The sequence below is a fragment of the Anguilla anguilla genome, chromosome 7 (assembly GCF_013347855.1).
Source record: "Anguilla anguilla isolate fAngAng1 chromosome 7, fAngAng1.pri, whole genome shotgun sequence".
Taxonomy (NCBI): domain Eukaryota; kingdom Metazoa; phylum Chordata; class Actinopteri; order Anguilliformes; family Anguillidae; genus Anguilla; species Anguilla anguilla.
In genome coordinates, this window is record NC_049207.1 from 21,752,973 (window position 1) to 21,770,441 (window position 17,469).

General features: G+C 44.4%; 1 protein-coding gene across 3 annotated transcripts; it reads right to left on the reverse strand.

Moving 5' to 3' along the window:
• Nucleotides 1–221: 221 nt before the first annotated feature.
• On the reverse strand, nucleotides 222–16,811 carry nat8l (N-acetyltransferase 8-like). 3 transcript variants are annotated; one of them, XM_035427206.1, is made up of 4 exons: nucleotides 16,496–16,630; nucleotides 14,814–15,010; nucleotides 9,023–9,324; nucleotides 222–6,645 (listed from the first exon to the last, which is right to left on the reverse strand). In XM_035427206.1, exons 3-4 carry the CDS (start codon nucleotides 9,282–9,284, stop codon nucleotides 6,278–6,280), a joined length of 630 nt encoding a protein of 209 aa, XP_035283097.1. In that variant the 5' UTR covers nucleotides 9,285–9,324; nucleotides 14,814–15,010; nucleotides 16,496–16,630; the 3' UTR covers nucleotides 222–6,277. The 3 variants fall into 3 exon arrangements, with proteins under 3 accessions (XP_035283097.1, XP_035283096.1, XP_035283098.1); XM_035427205.1 differs by lacking the exon at nucleotides 9,023–9,324 and having other exon boundaries at nucleotides 14,814–14,978; nucleotides 16,496–16,811; XM_035427207.1 differs by lacking the exon at nucleotides 9,023–9,324.
• Between the last annotated feature and the right edge of the window lie 658 nt (nucleotides 16,812–17,469).

The window sequence follows — 17,469 nt, forward strand, 5'->3', positions numbered from 1 at the left end:
ACATTGCAGCATTTCACATAGAGATTGTATGTCGTGGTTTATTTTTATTGCTAGATTAGATGGCACGTGGGCAGGGACAGATTTGAAATAATACCTTAAAATACAGTTTTGTGTTAAACACTTGCAGACGCTCAAACCTTTAATGAAAAATAAAGCAGAACCTTCCCCTTTGGCAATGTAAACCTTTAAAAATAACCGTGTCATATTACACTTTGTATATGTATATTTGTATATATATGCTGTATTGTACATATGCATAAGGTACATACAGTAGAAGCAAAATCGTTTTTTTTTTTTTAAACGCAATGATGCCGTTGTGCTACAAGTGCTTTTGCTCTCTTGGCACCTGCAGTTGCAGACAGAAGTGTCCTTGGCCACAAGAATAAGGGAGACACCAGGCTGTCATGATGGGGGGGGTGTTAAGTGAACCACGATCAGAGATGCTCTCCCTTCACCCCCATGTCCTCTACGGGTGGAACCTTCCTGTGGCAGCCATCTTCCTAAGGCAGGTACCATTCAGAAATCCGCGGTTTTTTTTTGTTTGTTTTTTAACAGCACTGGATTTCAGTATATACACACAGTCACTCAAAATGAAAGACGGCGGTTTGCTTTGTAAAAAGAACCCTCAGCTGCATTTTGAAAGCATTGTTTCATTTGTATTTAGAATTAACACGGAGGAAAATGGTTGCATTTCTTGGGATTTGTGTATATATATATATTTATTTTTTTTTAAAACATTTTTTTTTATTGATAGAAAACAGTTACTGGATAATGGTTTAGAAAGCACACGGTGAATATAGTTTCCCCCCTCCGATCACTCCAAGACCCCTCACTGACCCCACCCGGGAGGCACATCAGTTCCCAACCGTTCTCTGAGCTCAGTTCAGTGTTTTAAAAAGCACTTCAGCATTTCTAATTCTACCACAGGCCCGAGTGCAGACATCGCTCGCAATCGGCTACCGCCACCGCTTTCATAAATTAATCGATGTGAGTCACTGATCTGGTGCCTGAGAAACAGCAGCACAGCCCCCCCCCCCCCCCCCCGACCCCACTTTATCACTTCCCTGATGAAGTGGGAGACGATCCGCATCTCAGACGGAGGGGCGAGGCGAGCGCTGATTGACAGGCCTGTGCTCCACCCCCGAGCCCTTCGCGGCCGTCAAGTTGCATCTGACCGTAACTGCCATTCAGAGAAGGGTCGTGGTTCCGATGGCCTCCCTGGGAACTCGCAAACACAATGACAGAACCGGCAATCCCTTGCGTTTAAATAATCATTTAAAAACGGAAAGAGAGACAAATCCACACGTGGGTCACACAGGATCTGTTCAGTGTAAACACACAGCTGTCTGATCAGAGCTGTTGCTGAAGTTGCCCCAGGGGTCGGTATGTTTTGGGATTTCATGCCAACTTACAGTATGCTCTCGATTAATTAGCCCCAATCACAAGTCATGAGCTACAGCTGCACCCTGCACACACTGGAAAGGAAAGGAGCTGTGCACCCCTGTTCTACAGTCACAGTATGGAAGCCCCACACACGCCCATATTTCTTTTCAAACAAGGGACCATTCACACAGGAGGCCAAACCAATCATTAGCACAGGTGCACTGATGCATCTGTTGGGCCAAACAGTACAGAGCAGCTCTTTCCTGGTTGATATATATCCTGGACAGTCTCCTTCTTAGGAGAGATTGTCTGTAAAATGGTCATTATCTTTGCCCCCTGATCACCACAGTGTAGCTTCTAGTTGACTGACATTCAAACAGCACAGCCTGAGGAATAAGACACATTGGAATAGGGAGGGGGGTTAACCCCTCCCATTTGGCAGGGTTTCAGACAGCCCATTGGCCCTCGTCAACCCCCCTCCCAAACTATCCCCCCAGTAACAGAGATGCAACATCCTGCAAAGCTCTGACCATCACAAAGAACATTCCACTTTTACACGTCAGTCCATTTCGGGATCCAGCAATTGAAGCAGGCACGGCGAAGTGACCTCTATTTGTAGTCAAGGCAGTTCATGAAAAGCTCCTCGGGAAGTCCTTTTTTGTGTGATATCTCACAGATCTCTTTTACATTACTACTTGCCATTTTACATTCAAGCTCTGTGGCTTCACAGTTGCACAGATCTAACTGGAAATACTGGTTAGTAGAGGTCATTTGTGCATCTAGATTTGTGTCTGTGTTCTGAATTGATATGTGTACATTTTGACTGGGAAAAACTGAACGTTTTGCATTTATCAATGTGCTTCCTGGGTCAATGTGCTATGAACTGGTTCCCCAACACCATATTTATGAATGAAAGCGCAGACGACAATATCCGCTCACTGGTGTCTGACTGCTAAGTGAAAGGTAGGCTGATGATAAGAAATACAAATCATGAAGCTTTGATGTTCAAAAAATGTTCAATAAATGCAGGATCAGTATTATGGATCTCAAGATCTGTCTGCATTGCTGTCTGAAATCTAATTCTAACATCCTCTCTAAGATGTTTTAGCAGTCTATTCTGCTATCTGGTTTTCAGGCAAATGGTGAATCGTCTTCCCCTGTGCTTGGAATGCTTTCCTTGTCTTTTTTTGAATTGCAGTCGCACCTTTTCAGTGGGATCAATGTAATATTTTTTTTTGCCTCTCAACATGAGCAAATGCAGTTAAGTGCAACTACTGTCTTCCTCTGTTTAACAACAGAACAATCAATGAAGTCTGTCTATGCCCTGTACATTCAAGTCTTTAATGTTCATCACCAATAAAATGAAGTGAGGCGGTGCTTAAAACAACTTAAATGAGAGAGAACTTTCGCTGGCAAAAAGAGAGGAAATGTCCTCTTATTTCCACAACGAAAAAAATTCCATTCGTGACAGCATTTTTTGACAGCCATTTTACCATCACCATTATCCTCAATGAAGAAGTATAATTACCTTCATTAATAACTACATTTAATGTACCTGGATCACAGAATTGAAAAATCTCTGTGGCTGTTGGAATCTACAGCTTCATACGCAATGCTCACTGTCAAAGCCAGAATAACAGCGACTGTAGGCCATGTAAGAACTTTGTGAACAATCTTCCGAATTTTGGCAAAGGGTGGTTTACCTTCATTTTCTGGGGTGACGTCTGAATCTACTCTGACTGAAACATACCCACAAGCTCTGGTTCTTTCTGATCAAATAAGGAGGGGTGTGGGTACTTAATTAGCATGTGTTCAGTTAACATTTTTGGACAAGCTTGGCTTTCTACCGTACCCTCCATTTTTCACCTCACATGGCTGGTCAGGGGTGAAGGGGGTTCAAACAAAATGTAAAGAGGAAAACCCACAAAATATAATATAGAATTGTTTTTCTTTTTTGTATGACTGTTGTTACATTTTTTCCCTCTTTGGGAAAAGCCAAAATACGGATTAAATGTGGATTATGAGCTACTGTATATACAAGAAGGTGCACAGTCTGAGAGAAAATGTTGATTTCAAGGACTTTTCAGTTTGCACTTTGTTTGAACAATCCCCATTGGTTGCATTACGAAAACCAAAGTTACCAAGTACTAATTAAACTTAAAATAAAAACAAGTAAAGTACAATTCCACTGTTAGTTTAGACTTGCCATGTGATACATCTTTTTTCCTATTAGTTTCCTTCAAAGACACGATTCATGCAAAACAGTAATTCCTTTGCACAAATAAACACACATTGTTATATTTTAAGCTAAAGATAAGCTTATTTTCTATTTTTTTTTCTTGTAGTTATTTTACTTCTTTTACAGGGCAGGGTGCTGTACGCACACACCAGGTACAGAGGCATGCCAAATTTGCATTGCATTGCTTTTGCATTCTACAGTTCCCACTGTGATGTCATCAAGGCAGTGGGTGGGGCTTGTGAGAGGGGCAGGGCCCTCCGCAGTGTGTTCTTTGTCACTCCCTCTGTCTCAGTGTATCCCTCTCCCCAGAGATTAGATATCTACAGCAAGGCTCCATCCTGGCTCACACACTACAGCGCACTTTCTTACATGCTCCAGGTCTGGTTTACTGAACGCCCGTAACACAGGTTGCCGTGACCGCGGGCGCGGCCCAACACTGCTGCGATGACATCACAGGGTACAAGCTCAAATGAACATTAAAAGAGCAGCACAGCAAGACTGTGTGGCACATGCAGAGAGGGTGGGCTCAGGACTGCAGTCATATTCATGGGAGGGCGAGAGACAAGACAAGAAAAATTGGAGATGTTTTTTTTTTCCTTAATTTTTTATCTATGTATCTTTTTTTAACATTTTTATTCTTACTTTTTACAAGTATGTAACAAATTCGGCTCATTGCGTTAAACTCTCCCTTTGCTGGCTTATGGATAGAAGAATGGAGATGGAGAGAAGTTGGAAATTTTTAAGGTGTATCATATGTATATATTCATATAGTATACACATACATATATAGAGATATATAGATGTGTAGATATATAGCCTATATATATTTCCATTTAGCTTATATCCAATTTTTCACAACTTTGTGCCCAATAATATTTTTGCCACAAATATTGCTAACAATGTACAGTCCTAATTACAGGGAGAATTTATTAATGTAAGCTCATTTTTAAAGAGTCATTAAAACACTACAGTATAGAGGTGCTTCTCTGTAGGTGTTTTTTTTCTCAAATATGAAAGTGACATTAAAATCCCAGTACTAATCTCGATTCATTATAATTCTCAATTTAAAAATTATTTTTCCATTCAATTAAATTTCATTAAGAAAAGTTCAATTCATAAATTCCGTATGCATATGTGTGTATAAGCATATATTGATATATACATGTACACACGTACATAAAATATATTTCAAATAAAATAAATAAGTATAATAAGTACAATATTAATATTGATAACAATGAGAGGATCGCACAATATTCTCTCTGATGGGAAATTTAAACTACAGTCTTGAATTTAGAATGTTTCTTGCATCGTACTTTGCGTCATTCACACAAACACACACATGAATACTCAGACACGCTTGTACACACACTTGTATGCACCATGCACATACGTGTGAATGCGTAGACACACACAAACACACACACACACACACACACACACTTGTGTCTGTATATCTTGTAGTATAACTGCGTGCTGTTGTGGAAGAGAAGCTGCCCATTTTCCCTCCATGCAGAAGCCCCACCCACTCCCACCGGGTGCCCCACCCATTCCCACCACCAGAAGCCCCACCCATTCCCACTAGGAGCCCAGCCCACTCCCACCAGGAGTCCATGACAGACAGAGAGAAAGAGAGAGAGAGAGAGAGAGAGAGAGAAACATCATCAAACCAATCACCAAAGGAGAGGGGAGGGGGGCGGTGTTAGGGAGGGGCCAAAGGTGTCAGAAAGCTTGGAGGAGGAGGGAGAAGAGATGGAACTGCACAACGGTAATCATTGTGCTCAGGGTTCAAAATACTCCCCCCCCCGCTCTTCATTTACCAGGGACATGGAAAGCAGCTGTGCTTAAGTTGTAGATAGTGGGTAGACGGCTCAAAAATCAAAGGAAACACAAACAGAATAAGGCCGACTCATCAGCGAGCGCCCGCCATTTCCCGTCCTGATGAGACGAACGCATGTGAGACAATGGAGAGGGAGCCGGAGTGAGAGAGGAGGGGCGAGCCACGCTGGCGACGTCCTCCCGGAATAACAGCCCTTTGCCCCGCATCGTGCCACCTCGTCCCGCCCCAGCACGCCCAGCCCACTCCAACAGGGCCACCTTCCTCTTCCTGCGCATCCCAGCTTGTTATTCTGAAGATGGGGGCAGGGCCAAAAGAGGTGGGAGGGGCTGCATGGAACAGAGGCTAAGGTAGAGGAGGGTGGGCAGTTGGTTTCTGAAAAAATATATACCATCACATAATATGAGCAAGGGGGGGGTCCATTTGGTTGGTGATATAGTTTGGGTAGAGAGGTGGGGGGGGGGGGTGGTTGGGGGTAAGGATGTTATCAGATGAAGGAAGATGAAGATGATGAAAAAATATGTTTTTTTTTTTGTTTTGTGTTTTTTTTTTGTTCTTTTGATAAAGGGGAGAGATACAAGTTTAAAAGGGTGATAAAAAGATAAAGAATAAAAAAAGAACAAATCTGAAAAAATCCACTAAAAAAGGTCCTATAAAAAAAGAAGTAATAATAATGGAAATAAATAAATAAAAAGAATTAGTGGTTACGATGAATTGTAATAATAATAATAATAGTAGTAGTAATAAGAATCGGAATAGTTAAAAAAATAAATAAGTGGGTGGAGGAGGGGGCGGATCTGGGCTCGCGGGCGGCGGCTCTACTCCTCGCGGAGCTGCAAGCGGTAGCGGTGGTGGCGGATCTGGAAGAACATCCGCTCCAGCGGCGAGTGGCTCATGCCGGGCAGCCGGTGGTCCTCGCTGCCCCCGACGCGGCGGAAGCCCAGCGACTCGTACAGCTTGTGGGCGGCCATCTTGACGGCGGTGGTGCCCAGGACCACGGCCGAGTAGTTGTTGAGCACGGCGAACTCCAGCACCCTGCGGCCCAGCGCCTTGGCGATGCCCTTGCCCCGGAAGCGGGAGTCCACCGACATGCGCCGCAGCTCCAGCGCGTTGTCCTCCTCCTTGCCCTGCGCCGCCACGATGCCCACCACCCGGCCGTCCAGCACCGCCACCCAGAAGCAGGAGCCTGCGGGGAGACGCGCACTCAGCAGGGGTAACCCCCCCAAAAAGAAACACTCCCCAGCAACGCCAGCGGCCCTGTGTAATTCAACACAAACATGAACATGTGAACCTACGAATAAAGCGGGGAGTGGAATGGAATGTGTGCATACGCTGCTCGAATGCTCCCAAAGGCAATGCTTAAAGTGTTGGGCCCTTGTGCCGCTGAGCTTGCTAACGAGCTTTCTAACCGTTTTTAACCACACTCCTTCCTCTTTCCTGTGTGGCCTTCCCTTATCTTTTTATGTCACCTGTTTCCACAGAGAGATGAGTGGGTCAAATTTTGAGTCTCATTCGGGTTTTAAAGTCTTGACTCAGGAGGCAAGACCATCAAAGTGACTTCATGGTGGCTGGCAGGTGACTATCCTTTCTGGTATTTGACTATTCTCTCCCATCTGACTGGGAAGAGTTCAGGCTCTCAGGACCACAGGTGTTTCTGTGGACCCTAAGGAACCCTGAAGGTTTGCATAACCATGGCTGCAAAGTCAGCCAGCAACACTCTCAATCCCCCAGGAACAAACCCCCTCAGCAAAAGCTACAGACCGTCAAAAAAGGCAACCAAATTCCAAATTTCCCACCCATGAGCTGGACATAATTGTTCTACTATAACTTTCCACTGTCCAGAGCCCTATATTCCTGCTTGCCTGAAGTCCTCTGTCATGACACAGTCAAAATAACTTTACTGAAAAATAACCTTGCTCAATATTTTCTATACACAAGTGTTAAGTGATGTTTGCAACACTTTCACTAATCACCTTTCCAACCTGAGCTGTGGAATTTTTGGACAGGTGTCACCATTACGTAGGTAGACCAGGTGAAAGTGACCTTTGCCACTATTCATTTTCTCACGGATTGTTTTTGTGTCACAAAATGTTCTGTTGGAAATATCTGAGCGGAATGTGTCGTCACAATGGCCACAGTGGTGAAATCAAGAAAAAAAGAAGCAACTGAGGTGATTCAAATTTTAGCAAACTTCGCAGCATAACTGAGAGTTTAAAAACAATTAGTGACACCCAAACACAGACACACATATATAACAGACACATTAACAGTGAGCCATGTTCATCGAACATTCCAGCAAATCAAGTTTTACAATGAGAAATGTTGTTAACTGTAACAGCTGCAATGGCTACATTTGTAACAGTGGTAGACACGCCCTGGATCATTCTGTTTCACTATGTGCTGCTCGGTCTCTGTGGAATGTGTACATGCCTGTAACAAGGCCTACAGTGAATGCTGCCTTCATGCCAAACATCATTTCACTGTCTTGAATGGGCTGCATCACAGCTGTAAGGCAAACCCACTGTGTTTCTCCTCGAGAAAATACACTGATAAAGCTGGTAGTATTAAGAGTGCTCTTAATGTTGGCCACAGTAGACCTCTAAAGGTTGGCTATATGTCGAACTTAATATGCATTTTAAGGTAATCTCTGTAAGCACAAAGAATAAGGAACAAGAAGCTAATATTACGAGGACACCCTTGGCTCCACCAGGGGCCTTAATCTGCTTGCATGGGGTAATTATTTGACCTAAATGTAATCGAACCTGTGGTTTTAAGATGAGTTCCCTAGCCACAACTCCACACTGCTGACATTACAGTCTCAAACTACATTATACAGCACAAAACATCTGCTTTCATGTTTTATTTCCCTAGATGTCCATGTATAAAATGATCTATGCTGAATTAAATACCCTGGACTGTAAATACTGTACAAATACAGGGTTATACTGTACTCTTTGTACAGTAATTATCATCGTGAACCACCAATTGAGCCCTTTGTTCAAAGCTTTCAGAATCAAATGTTTTAAACATGCACTCCCAGCTTTAGAGGTCTTCAAATTTGACAAATGATTCTGTATTTTCTGCAAAATATGAGCCAAAGTATGAAAAAATGTACGCTTTTCCCCCCCAATTCACAGACAAGAGCCAATTGTAAACTTAATTAACTAGTGGGTACTGACTAGTTATGAACGTGTGGCATAAAAGACCTTTACTGTTTTTGCTTTTCCCGATAAATCAAGCTTTTGATCTGCCTTCCTTCTCCTCTGAACCGCAGTAAGATGGCCGACCTGCGTGCCCTTTCTCTAATGAGTCCGTTCTTAGCCTCGTCAACAGGTAAGCTGAGCGAGGCCTCAGTGATCTGCTTTGATGCTGCGCTGCTGTCCTGCTATGTGTGGCGAGGTCTAGCCCTGCGCTCTTAATCTTCACGTTTTTTACAAATTAGGAGTTTAAAATTAATGATGTTGCTGGCAACGGCTAAACACAGAGAAGTCGCTAGCAGGGCGGCGCCTGTCGACTGGGCGCGGCAGAGACGGCAGAACAGAACGGCATTCCCGTCCCCTCACCTGGGTGAGACGGGTAAAGTGAGGCTAGTCGCGTGTCCAGGGGGAAGACTGGGCTGCGTAGAGGGGCGCGGGGAGGAACAAGCACCGCACTGTCCTGGTTCGGGAGGGTGGGGGCCCCCGAAAGGGGGTGGGTGAGAGGGTACGGGAGCGCGGTCCTGGGATCTGGGCTCAAGTCTGGAGTCGCGTGTCTCTTCCCCGCGACGGGCAAGGAAGGGGTGCTGACACCGCCCAAACTGCTGACTCCGCCCAGACTGAGCCCCATCTTTCTCCCCCGCGGAGCAGGAGCTCGGAGAAGAAGGGATCTGCTGGTTAAGAGTCAGATTTGGAGAACGAGAGGAGCTGGTTAGATGATGAGATCAGAGGACACTCATCTCTCTTCAGTCCTCCCAGGGAGCAGGATGGGAACTGCTCATACCGTCTTTGGCCAGAGGGGGCAGAAGCTCTAACATATAAAAAACAAGAAGAGAAATAAAACTACAACAAAAGGCAAAAGACTGACGTGAATACTAGTACCTAATACAGATCAATGTGAACCTGAACTTATCTTCATGAATACAAACTGGAAAACAACAAGGAAGTACTGCTTTCACATTTACTGTGAGGCTAACTGTGGAGGCGATGCGATGTGTGCTGTAGATTGGGGTCAATGCAATTTGTGCTCTAGACTGGGGGCGATGCCATTTGTGCTCTAGACAGTCAGTGCTCTAGACAATGTGATTTGTGCTCTAGATTGGACTGTAAAGGGGAGGGTCTCACAGATTAACAAAGCTAGTACCAAAGCAGATAATGTCCCTCAATTTCTAGTCAGCCAAGGGAAGTGAAGGAAAGCGATGCTTGTAGCTCTGTATGCACAAATGAATTCTACATTTCGCATTCATTCTACATTCTACAATTGCAAGAGTTCTACAACTAAAGAGTGTGCACCTGCATCTAACCTGTCAATCAAGAATAAAGAGGAGGGCGGGTTTTGGGGGATTTGTCAAATGCTATTAATTTCGAAAAAAAATATTTTCTTCATACTTCAGAATCTATAATTATGTTTTCATTCGTCCTTTTGTTCCCAGGCCTGAGATTTCCCTTAGATGGCGTTTGAGTGCGTGTGATTTCACAGACACAAAGGAGGCATCCCCATCAAAGGGACTGCATCGCGTATGATGTGCTGCTTCTTTGCATGTGCCACGAAAAAGAATAAGATCAAGTTATAATGAGACGTGCATCGGTGGCACATAATTGGGCACCCTGCGAATGTAATTTGATGTTTGATTTCAAGGCTTGCGTGAGCTACAATGAGAAAACCTTTTAGAAAGCGAGCAAAAAAAAAAAAAAACATTACTTAATGGTGAGAGGTTGGAGTGCAAGTCTGGCTAATTCCGAATGCGTAACATTGATTAAGGACTAATCAGACAGATTGACGTCTGTGTTAATATTGTAACTGGTGTTGTGCTGTATTATAGTAGTATTTCAGATTTGCTGTTAAGATTGACATTTTCTGTGTGATTCGTGATATGTGATCTGATGCGGACCTCTGCAGAGCCTTCCTTCTACCCCTCGGCACTTTATCTGTAGTGTGTCCCTCGGGATCAGAGAGCATGCTGGGAGTATGGATCTCCTTCTTATGTCCCCCACATCAGCATCCCCACCCCCCTCCACACACACACACACACACACACACACGCACACTCCCTGTCACCACACCCTGACAAATGGGGTAAATCCTCTAGGAGCCTCCTCCCCCACACATGCGCACACACAAACACACACACACACGCATGCACGCACACACATACGCACACACACCACCACCCCACCCCCATTTCTCTCCTCTTTTTTTCTCCTCTGTCCAATACCTGAGCAGGAAGTGGAGTATTTATCACCCGCCTCCCCCTCCCCCCGCCCCTCCCCGATGCTGCCGTCTGCTCCTTAGGTCCGTCACGGATGCATTGCAGCGGAGATGCAGTAATGCATTATTCACCACCGTGCCTCTCTCTCTGTCCCTCAGCTTTAGCGAAAGCCACCATGCCCGTCTTATTTTCCTCCTTTCTGATGCCGGAAACTAAACCACCAGAGTACCGAAAGGAGTATGTTTTTTTGCTCCACTGTTTTTCTGGCCCCTTGTTAAACAGATACGTACATATTGTACTTGGTTCGGAAACTGCAGCAGCTTCTGTCTGCCAGCTGAATAAATTGACAAGTCTGTTAACTTACTTGGCGGTAGCACTATCTGTTGGTTTTTTTGGGGGGTATATTTAGCTGGAACACGTTTAAATTTTTTATCAGTGTTGCATATGGCACCCTCTTTTTGGTCCAGCAGAGATACTGAGGCCGAGAGCATCCTGAAGCCATGATGACGGGGGGAGGGGGAAGGGGAAGGGGGGATTGTACGGGCAACTTTCTAGTTTGGGCTTATTTTCCATTGACAGCCTCTTCCCCGCCCCCTTTACCCCCTGGGACCCCCCCCACCCACCCCCGTGATTAACAGCTTGTCACAGAAAGGGCCGGAAAGGTTCCGTAAGCCTTCCCCCGCCGCCCCGTCATCCTGGCCCCGCCCCAAAGAGCCATACCTCTGACTGCTACAAACCAAAAATGACCTCCCTGTTCAAAAGAAAAATGTTTTTTTTTTTAAAATTACAAAGCCCACTCTTCAATCCACTTTTGCTGGCAAAAAGATGCACAGGTTTCCTATACCAACTGCCACACAGTGGAACTGAACCAGATCGCCCCCAATCAAATCCATTCAACTCTTTCCTCTATATTTAGTCTGACACGATGACAGTAATGGGTCCGCGAAACATATTGGGACGTAACTTTGAAGGATTGCCATTGCGGAAACGCTTTTATGGTTAAAGCAGACCGTGGCGGACATGAAGTGGCAATTTTGCAATGCTACATTGAGTGCTCGCACAGGATAAAGGTCCACAAACTAGCACCTCTCCTAGCAGAAAACGGACTAGCTCCTACCAAAGGAAGAGAGAGTCTTCACAACCTCCAAAAGTGGGCGGAGCTGTCATTTCTGCAGCAATGAAGATATTTTTAATTGGTTCGTACAGATCAAATGATTGACAGCGCATGGTACCAGATCCACCCATTCATTAACCCATCCCTTACTGACTGGCTTCCCAAAGTAACAAAATAACCCAGCTTTCCAGGAAGACACATTCAAAAGGTGCTGAGAGGAAATCCATACATTTGGGTAGACAGCTGATCGGGAGCCTCTGCGGCCAATGAGAAAATAATCCCCTCGGGCGATGAGCTGGTCTGTCTTAATGCTCCCCCGCCCCCCCCCCCCCCCCCCCGCCACCGCCAGTCATAAACCAAGCACTGCAACAACCCCTTTCTTTACTCAGCCTGCAAGGCTAACCAACAGTCACAACTGCAACCTTTTTTTTTCTTATAGTGCTACTAAAATAAGCAGCCGCAGCCTATGACAGAGGCGACCGTTCCCAGAGCAGCTCCCGCAGGTGACTTCAAAGCAATTTTCTCGGACTGATTTCAGAGGCAGGAGGAGCCCCAGTGGGTGTGCCGCGGCAAAACGGTGGTAGCCGACGCGCCGGCAGCCACGTGGATCAGAGGGGAGAGAGCAACAGAGCAACACCGGCCCTCCTGTTTCAGAACCGCGTAACGAGCTGGACCACTGTACTCCTCGGTCAGGGCATTAGCCCCTGTTAAAAGCCCCCTCCCCCCCCAGTAAATGGGTAATGTGATATATATGTGCACCTAAAAACGGGACAAGCTTCTGCCTTTTTAAAATGTCCCTCTTTTAACAGATTCTTTTAGTTAACACTGATAACACCTGCACAGTTGTAGACAGAAATGTGTCATTTTAGTTCTGAAATCAATCAGGTAAAAAACTGAGGAATAACTGAATGTGTCTGTGTGTGCGTGTGTATGTGTCTGTCTGTCTGTCTGTCTAAGGACCGGCACTCTACGCCATTGACCACACTGCCCTTCCACCCTTGCCTGCCTATCACTGGATCACCTGTTCTGTCCCCACGGCTGGTTAGAGAGGACTGCTGCCCTTTGTGCCTGACCACTGTGTGCACACAAAGGAGGTAATGGCATTGATCAGCCCCCCCCCCCCTCCCCCAAATAGCATGCGCAATGCCCTGACAGGCCATTTAGACGCAGAACTACCTGGCTGCTCCCGCTAATGCTGTTAGCACCTTGTGACTGGGCCGCTAGCTGGGAGAAGAATCTGTTGTAGCCCCGGGCTTGCGAAACACATATGCTCACTTGCGCACACACACACAGAGACACACACACATACAGTGAGGCACACAAACGTGTCCGTGCACACACACGTACACACACACACACACACACACACGCATACATACGCTAACCCATGCAGTCATATGTACACAAACTCCCATACATACGCATACGCACAGTGAAATGTCCGGTATTAAATTGACTCTTACAGAGTACATATGGTCCCTATTGAACTAATATGTACTCTGTTAGTGCTAACACTGGACATTTTACTGTGCACACACCCTCACATATATACGCATACATACACACATTCACAAACATGCATACATACATGCACACACGCACACACACACATGCATGCACACCCATACATACACCCACACACACAACACACACACACAGAGGCAATCCTGATTTATGCCTTGGATGTTGTTCTTCACTCACCACAGCTCACTTTTGTCTGTGCATCACATGTTCATATGACTTGTGTGATTTTGGAGTCAGACTGCATTTAGAGCAGCAGATTCCTTAAATTGTAGTTATACAGGTAGTGTTTCTACTGCCTCAAGTGGGTGTTTGGGGGGGTACGGTGGAGGAAGTTTTGTCATCAGTACCTGCTGTTGCTAAGAATCAATTTCTGGACCGTCATTTCCCTGGACTGGGCACTAACACAAACGCCATCATATTCCAGTCGAGCGGAGTTCTTACATTTTTGTTTTTACATTGATGGAACAAAAAAAAATCTCTTTCTCGGTGCAATTACAGGGTTTAATCATCACTGACCAGCCCCCACACTTTGAACAAAAGCAATTCAGTTTTTGCTTTGTCATTGGAGCCGTTGGAAGCTGTGCTTTTTAAACAGCTCCAGCACGTCTAAGCCCCTGTCCACGGTGATTGAAGTTGAGCGATGGGTTCTGTGAGAGTCAGAAACCCTCAGGAAATCAACTCTGAACTCTGCTGACGTGCACTGCCCAGGAGAGTGCACGACAGCAATTTCCTCCCTGCAATCAATAGCCCACGTGCCCTCACCAATTAGGAACAGCGCAAGCTGTGGTGCATATTTAATGTGCAGGCTGCATCACACCGTGAATGCATTTGTTCATTTTGGCCTGACCGTTAATGTTGCCTGAAAAGTTCTGTGCACATTGTACCTATGAACTGCTTCTTTTTTTATCTGCTGCTTCACAATAAGGAATGGTGCCTACGCCTGACTGTGTGTGCAGTGCGTATGTGTTAATATCTACACAGTAAATTGTTCAGTGTTAAATCAACTCTTACAGAGTACATTACATATGGTCCCAACTGAACTCGTATGTACTCTGTTAGTTGAAGCCATTTTACTGCATGTGAGTTATTGTAACACATTTGCAGTATTTTTAAAGGATGTATTCATAACATGTTCATAAACATTAATATTTAAACATTGTTACAAATGTAGACATTGTATAACATTTCTTTCGATGAACATAACCACTTATCAATGTATCAGAATATAGTGAAGACCAACACACAGTCATTTAGACAAGAAAATACACATTTGACATTACAGCATGCTTTTTGAACATGTGCACCTCCTTACCTGCGGGTTTCATGTAATACTCTTCAATGTCAGCCATGTCCGTTTGCAGTGCGTGATCGAGATAGCCGAGGATAACTTTCCTACTGAAGTAGTACCGCGCGCCCATGAGAATGAATGGCGCGCAGCAGGTCAGCGCGAGGGATTTGGTCACAACAAAGCACATTACTATGGAGATAAGGGAGAAAAATAAACGATACCTGTCAGAAAAGAGAATCAAATGTTGATTTCGGCGGAATTAACCCAGTGTACACACAAAAACACATTTCAAAATTAATAATCACTGAACCTATAAAAAAAGACTTATGTGCAATATTACCATACATAGCACAGTTAATACAATAGACTACTGAACCAAAAAAAGTCTTAAAAAATAAGTGCGTTTCTATCATTCTACGTAACGTTCTGTCTGAATTGTAATTCCCTATAGGCAAAAATCTACTTTCATATGGATATTTCATTTTGCGCACACAGCAAAACTTGCGTCGTTTAATGTATCTGTGGTGGTTATTCAAAAACATTGCCACATGGGGGCGCCCGTATGGACCACTACATCCCAAGAAAGCTGCGCAACGATGCATTTTTTATGATTTTCTGTTGCCGGTCCCATGCAAGATGCTTTTACTCCACCACCATGTGGCATGTTTCCTGTCAACAAAGTTGGGGGCGCGTTTAAGTACACACGTATACATATGCATTTTATATAGGACAAGCGAATGTTTATACCTGAAACGAAAGAAGACTGGAGTATGAAACTGTGGTGCAGTAGGTGTTCATACACTCCGATTTCCAGATCACTTACCGCGTCACATACACACTGAATGCGTATCGTATACATTGCTCTTTTTAAATGATAGGGTAGAATTAAAATATAAATGAATAAGCTTGTAATTTGTAGACTAGTTGTTTCCATGAAATGGTGGGTGCGCTGCGTTTGGTGCACATTAAAAACGCAAGACAGTAAACCTATAGCCATAACCAGAAAAAAACAGTAATTACGGCCACAGCTAAATGCACGAGACTTTATGACACATAATTAAACTTGGGATAAAATAGCAACCATGCTGATCCTCAACAAGAATAGTAAACACGGTCGGCATGCGCGCGGTCAGTGCATTTTCTCTCTTGCAGCAGAAAAAAACGTGCACAGACCTGTACCGTGAACTTAGCTGTTGGTGCGCGCGCACACCGTGGACCAATCCTAACATTCATTCATTCATGCGTCCACCCGGCATACTACACGCACATTGAGCACATACACTGGCCTGGTGGTGTTTCCACCCCATAACATGCAAGCAGCATGCATTTAAACATGCCTTTGTGTAAAAGGTTAAATCTTAACATGAGCGACATGCCAGTACACAAGGAAGAGAGAGCAACGAATTATACATATACACATCGCTAAATATGCAATTTATAAAAACTACCTCGTGAATTCTTATTTCTCAACAGCAAAAATGCAGTTACTTCCTCAAAAAAAAAAACATTTCTAATTAATGCTTTATAAATATTAGCTCAACATACGACATGTGGGATACACTGAACGCCATTTAAAAGAATCCAATTAAAGTAGCACTGACGCCTTTAAAACAGAAGGGCTGTGTAACGGGCACTTACAAAACAGTATTAAAATAAAATATTTTATGAATGTACATCATCTGCGAATTAAAAAACGTCCCACTTACGTATCAGAAAAGCATACAGGAATTGCGTTTGAGTTTGATATTTTAGCCCCCGAAAAGCCGTATTGGGTATCCGTTCCATTATCCCTTCATAAAAGATTCGCCGGACCTCCGCGCGGTCCGAGCGTTCAAATTCACGGATGAATACTGTTTCTTTTCTCACATCTTTTCCCTCTATAGTATTTGGGGATGTCGAAGATGAAGTCCACATTTGAGAAGAAGAAACGATAATCGAATCTTTTTTGGTCCCAGGTATGGTATCATGTTCATCCGCAACTATTTTAGTCTCGCAAACCATTTTTGGAGACGAACAATGCATGCAACTGGCCTATGAAATACTTAAAGCTTGAAAGAAAAAATGAATAATGCTTTCAGTTATTAAAAGAAAAAGGCGAATGCACCACTGTAAACCTGAGCTGTTCTCACGACCGGGAGAAAGGGCTGCATTTTAAGCTGTATTTATAATACGCTATTGCAGCCGCATTCAGATTCTGGGGCCAGGGTGGTCTACACATTTTACAGATTGGCTGTACTTGTCCACCACGTGATGGCAATACGAAGAGGAGGGCAAAGAGAGAAACACCCTATCGGCTGTCTTCTAAAAAACCGAATTCATTTTAGTCGTAGCCGACGAAATTCTTAATATCTGCAACTGCGCTGTCGTATCTGATCCTACGGTATTCTGGGCACAGTCGTGTCCCCGATCATGGACAGACCACCCTAATTATCCAAGAAGTATCACAGACAATTCGAAGAGCGTAGAAATTGTTCTAACAGCCTAATCTTTCGTCTAGTTGAGTTGTCTGATTGAATTGGATGTGTGCTGTATGGCGTGTCACAGAACGGTGCTTAAAATGAGGGAAGCTGACCGAGGGCGTTAACGTGTAAGAATATTTGAGCGTGTGCGTAATATTTGAATATGTCAAATCATGTATTTCCCCTGTGGTTCCATCCCCTCTGCGAGCTCAACCTACGCG